The 17,654-nt window shown below is 57.0% G+C and overlaps 2 protein-coding genes across 2 annotated transcripts; one reads left to right on the plus strand and one right to left on the minus strand.

The window, feature by feature from the left end:
- Nucleotides 1-117: 117 nt before the first annotated feature.
- PCIF1 (phosphorylated CTD interacting factor 1) lies at nucleotides 118-11,532 on the minus strand. The gene is made up of 17 exons (XM_005491265.3): nucleotides 11,374-11,532; nucleotides 11,034-11,142; nucleotides 8,234-8,372; nucleotides 7,929-8,053; nucleotides 7,419-7,556; nucleotides 7,129-7,259; nucleotides 6,764-6,918; nucleotides 6,396-6,543; nucleotides 6,129-6,212; nucleotides 5,295-5,394; nucleotides 4,987-5,149; nucleotides 3,698-3,870; nucleotides 3,196-3,282; nucleotides 2,530-2,714; nucleotides 2,341-2,434; nucleotides 1,958-2,133; nucleotides 118-1,184 (listed from the first exon to the last, which is right to left on the minus strand). Exons 3-17 carry the CDS (start codon nucleotides 8,355-8,357, stop codon nucleotides 932-934), a joined length of 2,136 nt encoding a protein of 711 aa, XP_005491322.1. The 5' UTR covers nucleotides 8,358-8,372; nucleotides 11,034-11,142; nucleotides 11,374-11,532; the 3' UTR covers nucleotides 118-931.
- Nucleotides 11,533-13,146: 1,614 nt separating this feature from the next.
- PLTP (phospholipid transfer protein) lies at nucleotides 13,147-17,576 on the plus strand. Its single transcript, XM_005491264.4, has 16 exons — nucleotides 13,147-13,330; nucleotides 14,105-14,220; nucleotides 14,415-14,514; nucleotides 14,588-14,716; nucleotides 14,853-15,008; nucleotides 15,151-15,214; nucleotides 15,381-15,444; nucleotides 15,561-15,652; nucleotides 15,786-15,962; nucleotides 16,103-16,162; nucleotides 16,255-16,416; nucleotides 16,588-16,655; nucleotides 16,731-16,773; nucleotides 16,926-16,989; nucleotides 17,075-17,151; nucleotides 17,246-17,576. The coding sequence occupies exons 2-16, from the start codon at nucleotides 14,112-14,114 to the stop codon at nucleotides 17,384-17,386; spliced, it is 1,506 nt and encodes a 501-aa protein (XP_005491321.1). The 5' UTR covers nucleotides 13,147-13,330; nucleotides 14,105-14,111; the 3' UTR covers nucleotides 17,387-17,576.
- The last annotated feature ends 78 nt before the right edge of the window (nucleotides 17,577-17,654 follow it).

Raw genomic sequence — 17,654 nt, forward strand, 5'->3', positions numbered from 1 at the left:
TGCCAGACAATTCTGAAAAACCAAACCCCAACATTTTTCTACTTTCCACCCAGGCAGAGACCAGACAGGGGTGAGCACAGACCCCAAACACCAAAGAAGGCAAGTAATGGACAAAAGCAGAGCTGTATGCTGGTTTTAATGTTCCTAAGAACTAGGAAACAGAAATCAAAAATAGATTTTGCTCTTCTTGATAAAAGTAATAAAATGGTTAGCGGTGTTAAATTAATCCTTACAAAACAAAACCCAAGGAGGTTAAATAAAGCCCGGAGGCTTCGCATAAAAACCACAATGACTACAAAAACAGCTGCAAAGACATCTTTACACACCAAATAAACTCTTCTCCTCTGCTCCTCCCCTCTCCAGGACACAATGTCAGCGAACACAGGACTCACACATGAGAAAGAAACACAGATGCGATGGGAGCAGCCCCACGAGGAGCGTGGGCGCCACAGACAGAACTATTTACACTATGGACACGGAGCCGTGCTGGGGCCAGTCCGGCCGCAGGAGCCCCCGGGCTCTGCCCGTCCCTCTCCTGCCAGGGCCCCTCCGGCCGCGGCGCTCAGCGCCCAGCACTCGCGCTTGCCATCCGTCCCTCCATCTGTTCCACCGTCCTTCTGCCTGCCCACGCGCGCGTCCCAGCTCTGGCCGTCCCTTCCCTCGGCGCTCCGGCGTCGCGGAGCTGCCGGCTCCTCCTGCCGCGCCACGCTGGGCTCCCTCGCCCTGCTGAGGGCCGTGGCTGAGCCTCCTCTCCCACCGGCCGCCGGACGCTCCCGGCTCCTGGGGGCTGGCGTGCAGTTCGCAGAGAGCGGGTGCCGTGGAGCCGCTGCGCAGGAGTCCCGGGCCGTGCTGCGCAGCCAGCAGTCTCTGCTGCCCCGGCCAGCCTCCCCCGGGGCCACCGGCACCTCCCCTGCTGCCTCGCACCTCTGCCTTAGTTGGGATTAGTCTCTCGGCTGCTGCTCTGCTCTCGGCCCAGCTCCCGCTCTTTGTCCGCTGTGGAGGAGGAGGAGGAGGATGAGGACGAGGAGGAGGAAGACGAGGAGCTGAGGGTTCGGCCCGAATGCTTGTAGGCTGCAACGAGCTCCTGCAGCCGCTCCGGCGTGGGCTCCCACTTGGCAAAGCCGGCGCTGTTCTGCAGGAAGAGGACGGCTGTGTTGTGCACAGCCTTGTAGTACATCTCCTCCCTGCAAGGGAAGAGCACAGGCATCAGCACCTCCCCTGGCCCCCGCCCAAAACCCTCCACACCTGCTCCTCCTCTTCCTGCCTTCACTAGGACAAGTATTTGTCCCGTATTTGTCCCATCATTTCTCTTATTATTCTGAGCAGAAGGGAGGCACAGTGCAGCCTTGGAGAGTTCTGAGTACAGTAGAGGCTCCTAAGCTTCCAGAGGGAAGAAACACTGATGGTGCAGAGTCCCATTGCTGCCTACCAGCACACACATGCGCTGGAACTTTTCTGTCCCTGCAGAGGGGAATCAGCACAGTGAGGCATCAGTCCTAAGCAGGTAAGAAATTCAGTGTTCTGGCACCTGTTGCTTAAACAAGCTGCTGCTCACACTTGTTGCCTCAGCAGCAAAGCAGAGACCAGCCTGCCCCACTGGGGACCAAACCCCCACTGACTGGCCCTTGCCTCTGCTCTCCCAGTGACATCCAGCTGCTGCAGCACAAGCAGCTACCGGGCCTGAGGGCTGGCAGAAGCACAGATCAGAGCCACAGGTGTGACCTGTTCCAGCTGGACCCGTGCCCGAGGCACACACCTCTCACAAGCTAAACTTAGCAGTCATTAAACAGACATTGAATTCACCATGCTGTCTGCCCATCCTAAACACCCAAAGTGATGATGCGCTGCGCTTGTCCTTGCCTGCTCCCTGCTTCCCACTGATTTCAGCCTGGGAGAGGATATTTCTGTCACACAGCTTCAGAGCTGTGTTCCCAAAGGATCTGAGAACAAAGCCTACTTTTTGCAGACGTGCTGGGACCCGCTGCGGTACTCGTGATCGAAGGCCGGCAGGATGAGCTGGTGTCGCTTGAACTTGCTCTGCTCCATGCGCGTCAGGGCTGGCGTGGGGGGGTCCCGCCACTCAGGGATGAAGACAATGAAGGAGAGCGGCTCGCTGGAGCTCTCCAGCAGTTTCTAGTGCAACAAGAAAAGGAACAATCTCAGCACTGACTGAGCAATGACGTGTTTAATCAGTCCTACAAAAAGGAAATGCTTCTGATTTAAGAGCAGCGCCCAGCTGACACTGTCCTCTGTCCATGCCCTCAGGGCGCAGGAGTGGTGGGGAGCAGAGGATGGACAGCACAGCTCCATCCCAAACAACCCCACTGTGAGCACACATACCTCAAAGTGAGAGACCATGGCATCCATCAGCTCCTCACAGAACGGAGGATTTGCCTCAAAAGAACCACTTATAGGGAAGAAATCCAGGCACGGGCTGGAGAAAGAAGCAAAGATCCCCATCAGCTCATCCTGAGTCATCTCATGGGCATGCACCCACACCCACGCAGAGCAAGGGAACGCAATACTCACCCCCTGGATCCAAAATACCCGTCTGTGTCCAAGAAGGCTGAACAGTACTGTTTAAAATAGCAATTCAGGGGCGAGGCAAAGCATTCAAAACTCACTCCAAAGAGCTTGTGGAGGGCTTCAAAGATGTGCACAGGAAGTGCCCCTTGCAGACCAGTCCCTTCATACAGCCCCACACCAAACATCATCTGAGGAGAGCAAACCCTGGTGAGCCGTGCCAGCACTCGCTGTTCCTGCTGTTCCCTTCACTGACCATGGACCCAGGGCCACATGTCCATGCACCCACTCCTCTAGGTATGCAGGGCCCCCTCATCCTTTCTCAAATTCGTGTAGGTCCCTGCATGTACCCAAGAATGCTCTTTAGAGATTTTATCCAACTCTGACCCCACAAAACCATCAGTTTTCTCTTGTACCCAAGTGACCCTTCAGCTGCCTCAGAGTCAAGAGCTACTGAAGGTTTCCTTCACAAAGATCTTTACCCACACTGAGGTCTCGTGTCACAACCACAACTGCTCCCGAGTATACAGTCCTACCTCAGCACAGCATGAGGAGACTACAGACCCAGTTTAAACCCCATGTTGCTCCAGGTTCCCAAAGCTGTGACCCTTTCCCAGACAAGTCCCCAGTGCTGCCAAGGCTTTCTGATGTACAGCTGTGGTGAGATCGTACCTGGTATCGACGGAGAAGGCACCAAACCCTGGGCAGGAACTTTTCAAAGCCTGAGTCGTCGATGCAGCTGTACCGATAAAGAAGCCACTGGAAGAGAAAGCCCAGCCCATTGAAGACAGTGGCAACAGCCAAGCTATGGTGATACACACACATTGTGACAGGGAAAGGGAGGCTGAGGAGCAGGTGGGCTCTGCAGGGAGTTGTCAGCACATCTGCTGTCACTGCATGAGCCACCAGCTTGTCGCTAAATGAATGAACCACCACAGCAGCACGTGTCTCTCAGCAAGGGCTGCCTTGGTTTGAGTACAATGTTCTGGCAGCACAACATGTATTCAGAGTACACACCCAACACCTGGGAAATACTCCCAGCAGAGCCTGACCCCAGCTAAGGTGAGAGTAGCTGTCCTCATGGCCATGGCAGTGTGTGACAGCCCTGCAGGGTCAGCTGGCCAGCCTCTGCCCAGCCGTGCCCAGGGGCAGCAGAGCAGTGCTCAGCCCTTACCAGCTTGCTGAAGTAGTTGCGGCTCACTTTGACCATCTCCCCCTTGTAGCGCACACAGGCCACGTTGTTCTCCATGTGCATCTCCACGCTGGGCAGTGGTGGGGAGGGGATGGCCAGTCTCACGGGGTAGCAGTACACCAGCCTGTCCTGGACCTCAGGAGCTTCCACCTCAGCTATGGAGAATGAACAGAAAGGCAGCCTGTGAGAAGCCAAGGGTATTCAGGACCAATCTTCAGTCCACCTCAAAAGACACAGCAAAGCAAAAAGGGCTGAAGAATAGGGTGGTCCTCCCAAAAAACCACCATGGTGGTCCCTTACAGATGTTGTAGGCACCCACCTAGATTTAAAGCTGATTCCTCAATGCAGACAGCACACCCCAGTGTCCTGAGGCATGTTCCAAACAAACAAAACCCTCTTTTTGTAGCTACTGTTTCTTATTTCAGTTTGCCCCAAACCCATCCAGAGCACAATAAAAATTCACAGGCGGCCAAATGCAGGAGGCAAAGGAATCTCCCTGCACCTTGTGGTGGTTATCCACTGCCTCAGCTTCAGGGAGAGCTCATTAATCAGCTGAAAGAAATCTCTTGACTTAATGGGGTTGGAAGATAAGCATCAAAAACAATGACAAGAGGCAGGCATTGGGACCTGAAGGGAGCCTGAGGAGAGCCAGGACCCAAAAGGGAAAAGGACTGCAGACAGTGGCAATGAAAGGAGCAGATCCCATGGAGGAAGGAAAAGCTGACTAGAGAGATGTACAGACACGAAAGGAAGAAAGAACAGAGGAAAGATCAAGGAACACAAACTCTGCCAAGAAAGGGTGCACAGTGACAAGCTGGGAGGCAGAGGGGTGCTCAAAACACAAGAAACGTGGCAAATGAGAATAAAGAGAGAACACTCAGCATTACTAAGGGGGTGTCAGCTGTCCCCAGGAATTCATGAAGCAGCAAAGCAAAAAAGCATGGTCCGGTGAAATGAACAAATGCCCTGCTCAGTGTGACCTGCTCCTAACAAGCCACTTCATCCTGGCAAATCACATATTTGTAGTATCTGATGTTACAGCTGGTCACAGCACCTGGTGGAAGACAGTCTGTCACTGCACAGACACTGTGACTGAAAGCTGAGGCCTATGTTGGACTGGCTGTTTCTTACTTTGAAACACAGACTTTCTAACATTTGGAGACAGAGCTGCCCTACCAACAGGTAACATTCTCTGCATAGGGACAGGCCAGACCATGGGGCCTTTAACTGCAGTGCTGCAGCTCTATAGCTCCTCAAAGCTGGCTGCATACCAGAGATATTGTTCTCCTTGAGTATGGCAAGATGCTTCTCCCGGATGCGCTTGACGTATTCCAGGGATATGTAGTAAATTTTACTGCAGATGCCTTCCACAGAGTCCTTGGCTGCAGCAGACACATGGGGCCCACACTGTTTGCGTAAGTGCTCCAGGCGGTCCTGTGGAAACAGAGAACCAGAGTCTCTCACATGGCCACCACTGGCTCTCCAGGGGTCTTTAGTGTCTCCAGAAGGACCTGTACCTGTCCCCACATGTCCCCTCCCCAGCTCCCTGTGCCCAGCCACACATCAGTGGTACACTGACCATGTAGTCCTCCTTGGAGGCAGAATGGTCCCGTCGCAGCCAGCTGAAGGTGTCCTCCACATTCCACTTCACCACCTTCCTGCTGTCTGGGGAAGCACTCCTGTAAAAACAGAGGCAAAATTTAACTCACAGCAAGATATTCCACCCCCCACCAAAGTTTTCTTTTCACTGGGGAATGTGGACACTGTCACTTGTCCATCCCTGTCACTCCCCTCCATTCTCTGGAAAGGCCTTCCAGACATTTGCATGATTGCAGACTGCTATATTCTCTCCAAAATTTGGTGTAGCTGGCTGCTGTCCTCTCTGCAACAGGAGAGGCCCAAAAAGCCTTTATCTGTCATGGCACCAGTCCATTTTGACACTGCCTCTAATCTTCCATTACTGCTAGGGGCTTGTGACTCCAAGAAAACTACCCTGTTTACAAGCTTTTCCTTTCCCCCACAAGGCTCTCCCCAACTCTCTTCCTCAGTTCTGCCTCCTGTGGCAGAACTGGTCAGAAAAACTCTACCTTGTATGCAAAATACCACTCTAAGTTTGTTGCTCTGTAACAGCAGTGAGTGTTCAAGCACTCCTGATTTTATCTCAGGAATAACAAAAGACATTCCACACTCAGTACTTCATTGTCTCCACACACATTCAGCTCCCCAGTATTACATTTTACAGTAACAGTAATTATCAAAAGATAGCTCCAGCACTACTGTTTTTCTTCTGTATGTTCCCAACCTTGCTCTTCCTCAATAACATTATGCCCAGTGCTGGATAAGGAAGGATGAGAAGCCCCTATAGTTCTTTTGTCTTTTGTGAACGTGACAGCACTGCGAGAAGAGCTCCCACCTGGATTCAATCAGTCGTTTCGCAGCCTCAGCATACTTGAAGAGCAGCCTCTTGGCTTCCTCTCTGAACTTAATTCTGGATAACCTGAGGTAAGTTAAATTCATATGCATGAGTCTCACAAAGGCACGGAAAACAGGTTCAGTTCCCCAGCTTTCCTTCACCAGCATCCAAACAAAGGGAGCACCACAGCGGAACTGTGGCAGGTAAATCACCAGACCAGACTGACCCAGAACCATCCCAACAAAGTGCTCTGTCTGTGAACAGTACCTGATGGGAATGTCATTCATGATCTCTCTGAACATGGAAGGAGACACTACTGGCTCACAGTCACTCGGGAGAAGAGGATCTGTCCCTTTATCAACCACTTTTCTCTCCAACATCCAGCGGTTAAATGACTCCCTTGGGGGGTCAATCCCTGCAGATGCACAGAAGGGTCTAATCAATAAAATACAGAAATGCCCAGTAGCTCTGATAAGGATCATCACACAAAGTTCTGCCTAATCACTTAACCAACAATGCCACAGAGCATAACCATCACAAAGAGAACACAGGGACTAGACAGGCATAAAACAAAAGTCAGATCACCAGAACACTAGAACTGAGATGGAAATCAAAGGAACCCAACAGAAACTCACCTTCTCGCTGCTGGCAGAGCTCACGGTAATGCTGCCTCAGCTTGAGAATGAGCTGGGACCGGAGCAGCTCCACCTCAGGGTGTGGAGAAAGCACTTCTGATGGTGCCCTCTGCTTAATCACAGCATTTGTCTGAATATCCAGGTCCCAGTATACTCTGTGGTAGAAGCAAATGTCATTAGGATAACCAGATCACTGGCTAATTATCAAATATTACTTTTAAAGATGCTTCCTTGGGCTGTTTCACCAGCCAGGAAACCAAACTATCAAAACTCCTGGCAGTGATTTATCCCTCAGGTTTCTTGCAACCTGTGTGTCTCAAACACTTTACTGAGAAAGGAACAGAAGACAAATGGACACAACTCACTCAGTTGGTCGTAGAAGAGCTGCCTGCTGTTTGTCTTCAGGTGAAACACACCATGCCTTCAAAACAGAGGTTCCTGGAATACTGGGAGAGCTGGGGACTGGCTGAGCAGCTGGGTTCCCTGGGACATCCGCCTGTGTGTGTGAAAGATGAATTACTGCACCACAGAGACAGGCAAAACAGAAGCAGCCCAGTGAATCAAACAGTCCCACACCAGAACACCACATGGGAGACCCCCATGAGCTCCCCTTGGTTTCAGGCTGCACATGTTTGTTTCAGAGCACCAAACCTACCTTGGGCTTCTTCACACTGTTGCCACTTGGTGGAACCTCTTCTGAGAACCTCCTCTTCCTCTGCTTGCTCTCCACAGAGGCATCTGCCACCCCACCTTCCAGTGGCATGGGAGCCGCATTCAGTCCCAGAGGGTCTGACTATGAGAGTCCAAACAACAACAGCACACGTCAAGCTCACCCACTGCCACTGCAGCCTCCCATTGCACTGCTGCCAGCTCCCACGTGGATGGAAATAAGGACGCCACTAGTCACACCTGCACAAAGCTGAAAGATTCTCTTCCAGATATCTATATGCTTTTTCAAAATACTTTAATGAGAAAAACTCATCACAAATCCCCCACGCTGATGAGCGGTGCATGACTCCTGGAACAGCAACACCTGACAGAGAAGCACTTCCCCAGAATCATGCCAGACAACGGACTGAGCAAGGAGTTCTGAAGGCACACAAGACACCTGTAATCTGAAGACCCCAGTCCTGGCACAGCACTCCCAAGGTGAGTGAGCACTTACTATGACATCGTGCTGTCCCAGAACAGGCATTTCCCACAGAGACTGGTTGGTGAAGCGGTTGAAGTAGTACGGGCGGTTCTCCCGCTTGCTCCAGCACTTCTCCCAGCCAGCCTGCACCAGCTCATCTGAGAGGACAGTGAGAGTCAGGAGAGGAGCATCCCGCACGACAGACCTGCCCTGCAGTGCCCAGCACTGTCACAGCACTCTCTGACACACAGAGCCTTCCTGGCCTCCCTTGGCAGCCTTGTTTCACCCCTCTCCCCACTGCCAGGGCCCTGCAGAGCTCCCGAAGGCAGAGCGGGTACCTGGCAGGTCCTGTACCAGGCGCATGGGTTTGGGGGAGCTGGGCTGGTTCTGGTTGGAGGTGCCAGGTGAGTGACTCATGAGAGACGCTTCCTCCGCAGGGCTTCTGTGATTCTCATTGGCCATTTCTCAGCAACCACACTGGAAAAAACAGAGTAATATCCAGTGTTACAGCAGGAAAGGTCCCAGATCTGCTTGGCACACTCAGGTGTAGCAATAAAAGTTCATTCTGATAATAAAACAGGGATTGAACCAGTACACACAAACTGCACCTAAGCCCTGAAAAACCCCTTGTTATCCTGGATACAACAAGCTCTGAGGAATGCTCAGTGTTAAATGGAGTTAGCGAGGGTGTTCTTTAGGCCAGCATTCAAAATATTCCCTTTTCAGCTAGACCTCTCCAAAGAGTGAAGCATCAGATTGTAAAAAATAACATAACCTCCTCTGTGATTATGTGCCACCTTCTGCCACACCAATACCACTGGCCAGGTCTGATGTTATCCTCAGAGACAGTTTGAATCAACTCACACACACATAACTGCACATCATTTCAACAAAAGGCTTTCATTAAAAAAAAAACTGCTATATAAAATAGCCCTGGAGGTTCACTAACAACTTCTGTGGTTCAGAAAACCACAAGCTGGGAGTCAGGAGCTCCCGATTATTACCCTCTGCATGTCCCAGGCTGACACGTCCTAGTGCTAGTCCTAGTCCCACAAGCAGGGCCTCAGCCAGCTGTTTTGGCCCTTGCTGCTTTTTCATCTGCATAACAACAGTTATGCAAAAGAAGGTCTGTTGGAACAATAAAGCTCCTCTTAATCATAATTTAATGTTGCCAGCTGGAGAGAAACAGCCAGGCTTTTCCTCTCTTAGTCACCACTCTTCCCCTGGGGAAGTTTCTGAAACAGCGCCACAGATTGCTCTTCTCTGGCAGCCCGAAATGCATTGGCAATGAACTGGGGGGAAACAAGGCATTTTACATAATTCCCAGCTACCTCAGACACTTAACTCTATTCAGGCTTTGGAGACACCCCACAGCACACACCAGCACAGTCAGGGCAGCAGCAGCACAGTGCTGTGTATAGTGTGCTCCTCACCTGAGCAGCACACTCCTGACAGCAGGAGCCACGTACAGGAGCTCTCCAATAAAAACACTGATTTTTTTGGGGTTGTCACTGGGATTTGAAGCCTTCACTGTCCTTCCTGTGCACAAAGGCCAGTGGCTATTTCAGCAGAACAGAATGGCAGGAGCAAACAGTGGCCAAGAGCGAGTGGCCAGTAGCTCAGCAGCCCACAGCATTGGCTGAGATTAGCACTGAGGAACTCAACTCCTTCTGCACCTTGGAAGATGTTTCCATCCTTCCAGGCAGGGTACACAAAAGAAGGTGTGGGACACTGTAATACCTGGAGTTTGGGTCTCTGCCCCAGAGCAAGCAGGTAACGCCTCATGCCTGCTGCAGAGTGCAGGACACAACAGGGGACCTCTAACGGCCTCAGCAGTGAGCGTTGTGCAATCTCACACTCCCTCCTGAACTCCAACCCCACCGTGTCCTTACAGACACTTCACACACGTGCCAAGGTGAGCTGGGCCAACGGCAGCAGCTCAGGCTCGTGTCAGCCCATGGGTACAGGGACCCTGGAGATGGCAGGGCTGTGAGGCAGGAGCACAGGGAAGCTCTGAGGGAGGTTTAGTCCCTCCTTCTCAAACTAAAGCTACACTTGCACATGCAGCTGCTGCTGTGTCCTGCACGTTACACAGAGCACAGCCTGGAGTGAACTGGTGTGTACTGGGGGGGACCAGAGCTCCCAAAGTCATGACTGTCAGGATTCACAGACAGCACTGGGCACGGAGCCCTGGCCAGCTTGGATGGCACATGCCAGCTCCAGTGACCTGCCAGTGTTTTTCACCACCCATCGCTCAAAAGAGCTGTCAAATAGGGTGACTGGCTCTGCCTCCTCCCATTTATGGATAAACTGGAATGGTGGAAGTAGCCAAGAAGTTTTATCACTTGATCAGTGTTAACAAGTATTAAATCCAAGTACCCTTAAGGTCTGGGAAAAGGAAACAGCCAAACTAACAGGAATCCTGGCAGAAGCCACTCTACTTTTATGTAACTACACTGGGACTTAGACAGTGACAGGGATCCAGAGGAAGCATTTTATGGTGATTACGGTATGTTTTTATACACCATGGCAATGCATACAGTGCTTCACAAACACGGTACAACGCTGTCCCTGCCCAGAGAGCTTACAACCTAGAGCAGCAGCACAACCAGAGACCACAGCGAGGGGTAAGGAGACACAGAGTAAAGAAGTACAGCAAACAGGACCAGTATTTGTTTCCATTTCACCGAGGTAGAATTTTGTACAAGACAACAGCAAATGCAGACAAAGGAGATCAGCGACAGCCCCCCGGGACAACCCCGCGGCTCTCCCCCATCCCAGAACCACGGCTGCTCCAGGAGGCTGGGAGCCAGGCCATCGCCTCCTCCATCGGCACCCATCCCCTTTCCGAGCGCCGGCCGGCGGGCCCGGAGCTGAGCAGCGCAGCGCTCCCGGGGCACCACGGGCACTGGGCACCGTGTCTGCGCGGGGAAGCGGCCGGGAACCTCCTGGGGCTGCCCTGCCGGCGGCGAAGATGGCACGGAGCTCCTCGGCGCGGCGGGCCGGGGCCGGCGGGAGGCCACGGGCACCCAGCGAGTGCGGAGAGGAGGCGGCGACGGCGACAACTCTGCAGTCTGGCCGGGAGCGGTCCGGGGGCGCGGCCTAAGCGGGGCGGCGGCCGGCCGGGCGGGTACTTACGGTGGCGGGCTGCCTGGCGGGACGCGTGGCCGTCGCTCCGTACTCGCCGCTGGCGCGCCGGGGCCGCATCCTCATAGCGGGGCGTCCCGCGCCTGGCCCGCGGGGGCGGCTGCGGAGACAGGAGCCCGTTACGGCGCCGCGGGGAGGGGCCGCGCGACGCGCAGGCGCGGCGGGGGCACAGCGGGGGCGCGGCGGCGGGAGCGCGGCGGCAGTAGCGGCCGCGCTCTAAGATGGCGGCCGCGGGCCTGCGCCGCCTCCCCTCCGCCGCCCGCGCGCCGCCGCCGGTCCCCGCCACCTCCTCCTGCACGGCGGGCCACGGCCACGCGGTCGCGCCGCTTACCTGGGCGTGAGGCTAGGGGTTGCAGGCACCGGGCACCGCTGCGTCCGCCACCGCCGCCGCCCCACCTCCGCCTCGCCCGCCCCGCCGCCGCCATCTTGCGCCGGGGCCGCGGGTGTGGAGCGCATGCGCGAAGCAGAGCCCGCGCTTGGGGGAATTACGTAGAGCATGCGCAAAAGCTGCGCGGTTATCCCGCCCACCCGGCGCCATCTTTGCGGCGGGCGCCGCCCCGCGGTGGGTGCGGAGCGGTCCCGGTCCTGCCCGCGCTGTCGTGGAGCCGCTCCGTGCCGGCCGGCCCCGCCTCCCGCCCGCCGCGGGCGGTTCCCGGCACTGACAGGGCGCGGCCGCAGCGGTTGCCACCAAAGGGCCTTTGAAGAGCGGCGGCGCCGGGGCGGGGTGGCGGCTGGGCCGGGGGGGGCTGCATTGATGTGGGGGCGCGGGGCTTCCGCCGCCCGCCGGGCACAGCGGTTGCTCCTGCTGCGCTTCAGCCCGGGCCGGCCCTGGCAGTCGCTGCCTGTCCCGGCGGTCCCTCGGGCGCAGCACTGACACGTCCCTCCCCACACTATTGCCGTGGCCGTTCCCCGGCCCGAGGGTCCCGGTGACAGCCGGCGGGGGCTGGCAGTCGCTCCCTTGTCCTGCGGCTGCTGCTCCACAGCATATGCTGGAGGATGGCACGGGACGTGGAAGGAGCACACGGCTGTTACTGGGGGCTCCTTGGGGGCCGCAGGACCCCTCGCAGCCGGCGGAGCTTCTGCCACATCCTCCTAGCAGAGCGCCCGTCCTGCCTCGGCTGCAGCTCCCTGGGCCGCCGCTGGCCCACGGCCCTCGGTGAAGACGGGATGGGGAAACTGCGAGGCTCTCCTGCGCTTTTCTCCTGGGATATCCCTGCTGCCCAGCTTTCCAAGGGGTTTCCCATCTCCCGGAGTCCTGCCCTCTGCTCCGAGAGCAGCGGGGTCAGTTTAATGAGTTAACGCTGGCGCTGCAGTTCTGGGGGGATAAGTGCTGTGTAAGCACTGAGGCTCCCGTTTTGGGCTTCCAGCAGCCCAGCTCCGCTGCTCAGAGCACCGATAACCCCCCGGGGCACAAAGGGCGGCTCAGACCGACCCCTGAGGGCAGAGGGGACTCTGTGAAGGGACAGTGAAACTCCAGCCTTGGAGCGAGGGAGCTCAACTGGCCGAGGGAGTGGTGAGGGCAGGGGCAGACTCTCGGCATGGCTCGACCAGGCAGGATTATCGGGAGAGAGCCCCGGGCTGAGGAGCTGCCCGTCTTTTCCATGGGCGCTCATGGGGACACTCCGGCAGTGCCTGTCTCGGTGCTGCGATCCCGCAGCCAGCCCAGCTGCCGCTAACACACGGGGCAAGGCCATCCAGAGGCACATCCTGCAGAGCCAGTGCTGCCTGCCTTGGGGTCCGGGCAGTCCTGAGGCTCCGCAGGCTTCTCTGCTCAGGTTCATGTTACAGACGGCCATGAACCAGCCCCCAGCAGCACCCCCGGCCCGGGTCTGCACTGAAGCTGGGATAGCTGAGCACTAGCAGGAGATTCATAACACACACTGGGAGTCCCCAGTAGCCCAGGCCCTCCCGGACATTGCCGTTTCCACGGGAGGTGCCGGAGAGATCCGTGACTGTGGCTGCGTGTGCAGGACGCGGGGAGCGGTGTTTTCGGGGAGAGAAAGGCTTCGTGTCCAGCCTGGAGGTGGCCAGGCGAGCCGCTGTCTGTGCCGGTGCTGGCAGCCAGCCGGGCTCGGCGGGACACAGACCTGCATCCTCCCCGTCCGTCCGTCCGTCCCGCTGTCTCCTCCCAGCTGTGAGCCCACAAGGAGTGGCAGTTGGGGGCTATATAAAGGCAGAGAAACCTCAGCCAGCTCAAAAGAAAGTCTTGGAGCTGCTGGTGTTCTCCCTCCCTCCTGCCTTCACGTGATTCAGCTTCCCCACGCCGGGAGCCGAGGACAAGCCTCGCTGTAAGTACCCGAACTGAGCCGGCATTGTGTGTGGGACCCCCCGGCCGCTGGGCAGGACGGTGGCTTCGGGCCCCGGGGAAGGGGATCCCCCATCCTCTCCCATCATAGAATTGGAGGAAAACGTTGTGGGGGAGCCCCGTCCCATCGCATAGCCTCGGGGAGGGGGTCCCCATCCTCTCAGAGAACTGGGGGAAGCTGTGGGGGAGCCCCGTCCCATCCCACAGGCTCGCACGGAGCTCTGCCTGTTGCTGCGGGATGGACGGGCTCCAGCTCCGTCTCAAACCAGCCTAGGGGCAGGCGGCACATCTCGGGGGGGCTGTGAGGGTTGTGGGACGGCCCCACGGGGGAGGGCTCGCTCCTCTGCGAGCTGCTGGGGCTCCCCGCTGCAGCAGCACTCAAGGAGCTGGCTCCTGTTCCTGCGGTCTGGGGAGCGGGGTGTGCTCAGGGCGGGGAAGCGCTGGAGTGGGTGTTCCCCGATGTGGGACCCTCGGGCTCCACAGCGCCAGTGCGGGGGCTTGTGCACAGCACCCTGGGGTGGCAGCTGTGCCCCTCATGGGCTGCTGGGCCAGAGGTTTCAGGCAAAGGCGACTTGGGCAGCACTGGGGGGTTTCAGGGAGAACAGTGGACCCGTGGGGTGCTCCTTGGAGCTATGCCCTGCCCTGGGCAGGTTGGACAGCAGCTGCTTCCCTTCCAGTGTGTCCCCTGGGCCTGTCTGTGCTGATACCCGTGTATGTCCCCTGGCCAGTCCCTGCTGACCCTGCTCTCTGCCTCCAGGTGCGAGATGGCTGCCCGCGGCTCCCTCCTTCTTCTCTTTCTGCCCTCGCTGGTCACAGCTTCACACAGCCCTCCTGGCTGTAAGATCCGGATTACTTCCAAGGGGCTGGACCTGGGTAAGGGGCCGGCCAGGATGTCTCAGTCTGGGAAAGAGGGACATTGGGCACCGTCCTGGGGTCTGTGCTTGTGTAGGGTTCTGCCCGCACTGCTCCACCATGGGGTGGCCGGGGAGCAGTGGGGGCTGTCAGGGGGGATGCTGCCAGGAGGGCATGTCCCCACACGTCCCAGCCCAGCCTCCTTTTCCCTGCAGTGAAGCAGGAGGGACTGCGCTTTGTGGAGCAGGAGCTGCAGAACATCACCGTGTCAGACCTGCATGGGAGTGAGGGGCAGTTCCAGTACAACATCAGCCAGTGAGTGCTGCCTGCTGCCCACGGCTTCCCACGTCCATCTGTCTGTCTAACCACTCCTGTCCCCTCCCTGCAGGGTCAAGGTGACAGACCTGCAGCTGGCCTTTTCAGACCTGAACTTCCAGCCTCAGCAGCACCTTGTCTTCAACATCAGCAATGCTTCCATTAGCCTACGCTTCCGCAGGCAGCTGCTCTACTGGTTCTTGTGAGCTGTGTCCCCTTCCTCCTGCTCTGGGTGCTAGCCCACCCCATAGCTGTGCTTGCTGGGTGCCACAGGTGCCTTGCTGTCCTACAGCTGGCAGGAGCTGTGTGCTCCTCTCATCTGCTTTCCTGGCTTCTAGCTATGACATTGGGTCCATCAATGCCTCTGCGGATGGTGTCCACATCTACACAGTGCTGCAGCTGGCCAAGGATGAGGCTGGGCGCCTCAAGATCTCCAATATGACCTGCAGCGCCTCCATAGCGAGAATGCATGCTGGCTTCTCTGGCACACTCAGGTACACCTGACCCCTCTGCGTGTGTCTGGCTCCCTGACCCCCTTCCCACACCTTCAGTGCTTCCTCAGCCCAGCTGTGTGCTGGAATGGGCACAGAGCCACAGGGAGAACAGGCAGTGCAGAACCACTCTTGTGTTTTCCAGGAAGGTCTATGAGTTCCTGAGCACCTTCATTGTCACGGGGATGCGCTACCTTCTCAGCCAGCAGGTACAGCTGAGCACAGAGAGGGGCTGTGGGATGTTAGGGCTCGGCCCTTTATGTGTGGGAGAGGGCAGAGTTCTATCCTACCCATCTGCTGGGCCTTGTCCTGCCTCTGCAGCTCCTCATCCAGTCCTGGGAGTAATTCCCCTCAGCCTGGCTCCTTGCCTTACAGATCTGCCCATCTCTGGAGCATGCCAGCCTGGTGCTGCTGAACTCTTTGCTGGACACAGTGCCTGGTGTGTGTTGCCCAGGGGAAAGAGCTGGATCCCATTCACTGTCGGGCAGACAGGGCTGGGCATCAAGCTGCCAGGCAGCTCCAGGCTAAGTCTCACCAGCACATCTTCCCTGGCAGTGAGAAACTACGTGGATGAGCATATTGGGATTGACTACTCCCTCCTACGGGATCCTTCCATCACCACTGACACCCTTGAGCTTGACTTCAAGGTGAATGCTGGGTCCTGCCTTGCTGGTCCTTCCCCATCCTTGTGGAAAAGGCTGTGCCAGCAGGCACGTTGGGCTCCATGGAGTAGGTAGGGCTGCCCCATGGCTGTGGGAACCTCTCCTGCTCTTGGTCCAGGGCATGTTTTTCCCCCGGGTGAGAGAGGACCAGGAGCTGGAGAACCACGCGGTGGAGCCGGTGATCAAGGAGACCGAGCGCATGGTTTATGTTGCCTTCTCCGAGTACTTCTTCGATTCAGCCATGCACTCGTACTTCCAGGCAGGAGTACTAACCATAGAGCTCCAGGGGGAGAAGGTAAGGAGCACCAGACACTCAGACTGTGTGCAGGCAGGAGAGAGGGGTGGGCTGTGTTACAGAACAAAGAAGGTGCCATCCAGGGAGCAGCTTTGCTGGGACCTGCAGCAGTGGCTTGCAGTGGTTTGTGCTCTCCACAGGTGCCCAAGGACCTGGAGGTTTTGCTGAGAGCCACATTCTTTGGGACCATCTTCATGCTGGTAAGGAGCCCTCAGACAGGATGGAAGGCACGGCAGAGCCTCAGGACAGAGCCTGCCTTGTGCCTAGCCTTCAACTCACCTGCCTTCCCCAGAGCCCTTCTGTGGATGCTCCGCTGCGGCTGGTGCTGCAGGTCTCTGCTCCCCCACGCTGCACCATCAAACCCTCAGGGACCTCAGTTTCTGTCTCTGCCTTCCTGAACATCTCACTGGTGCCCCCGGACCGCCCACCTGTCCAGCTCTCCAGCATGGCCATGGTGAGAGGGGGCTGGGGCTTCTTGTGCAGTCACCCCAGTTTATACGGGAGCAGTGTCCCCCATCCTGTGTTGTAAGGCACTGGTGTCACCAAGCAGAGGGACACTGGACCTGTGGCATGAGCTGGCCTGGTTTTCCTCTGCTTGCCATGAGTCAGCCCTCTCTCTCCCCAGGAAACCAAGCTGAGTGCCAAGGTGTTTCTGCAAGGGAAGGCGCTGCGTGTGCAGCTCGATCTACGACGGTATGGCTGGGGTGCCATGGGGGCCTGGGGAGGGTCCCCTCCACACCCTACTGACAGCTGCCTCCTTCTGTGCAGGTTTCGCATCTATTCCAAGCAGTCAGCGCTGGAGTCGCTTGCGGTGAGAGCATGGTGATGTCCTGGGAACCCTTACACCCAGCCACAGTTGGGGTGGGCTGGGGAGAGGCTGTCCATTCAGGATCCCCCCTCACAGCCCTCCCTGCCCTGGCTGGCAGCTCTGCCACTACACTGACCCCAGCTCTTCTCCCACAGCTGTTCTCACTGCAGGCCCCACTGAAGACCCTGCTGCAGCTGACCATCATGCCCATCATTAACGGTAGGCATCACTGCTCCCACACAACTGGGAGTGTAGGCAGGGGCACAGCAGAGCTCAGCCTCATCCCAGCTCTCCGTCTCTGCAGAGAGGACAAAGAAGGGGGTGCAGATCCCACTGCCCGAAGGCATGGACTTCACCAGGGAGGTGGTCACCAATCACGCGGTACGTGGTGGGATGGGCACAGCCTGTGCTTCCGTGTCCCGCTGGGAAGGGCACCGTCACCTCCAGCCTTGCACTGACCCTCTTCCCTCTGCAGGGATTCCTCACAGTGGGAGCTGATCTCCACTTCTCCAAGGGGCTGCGGGAGGTGATTGAGAAATACCGCCCAGTGCCGACCGCCACTGCCTACTCCAGCTCCCAGCCTGCAGAGCCCAGCCTGGATCCCAGCTCGCTCTAGCTTTCCTCCCTGGACCAAGGGCATATCCCGGGCTGGACCCGTAGACTGTAGGTAGGAAGCAGCTTCCCTGGTACCACCAGCACATTGTCAGGGCGTCCAGGCCCTGGTGGGGCGCAGCAAGGTGGAGAGGGTGCTCTGGGAATCCCTGCTGCAGCCCTGCTCATTACACTAATAAACCACCTGACTCCAACCACATGGCCTCATTGCTTGGAGGACATGTCCATGCTGGGGTACATGGTGGGGAGATGGAAAGGAGGCAGCTGGTCCC

Source organism: Zonotrichia albicollis, chromosome 17 (assembly GCF_047830755.1).
Source record: "Zonotrichia albicollis isolate bZonAlb1 chromosome 17, bZonAlb1.hap1, whole genome shotgun sequence".
Classification (NCBI taxonomy): Eukaryota; Metazoa; Chordata; class Aves; order Passeriformes; family Passerellidae; genus Zonotrichia; species Zonotrichia albicollis.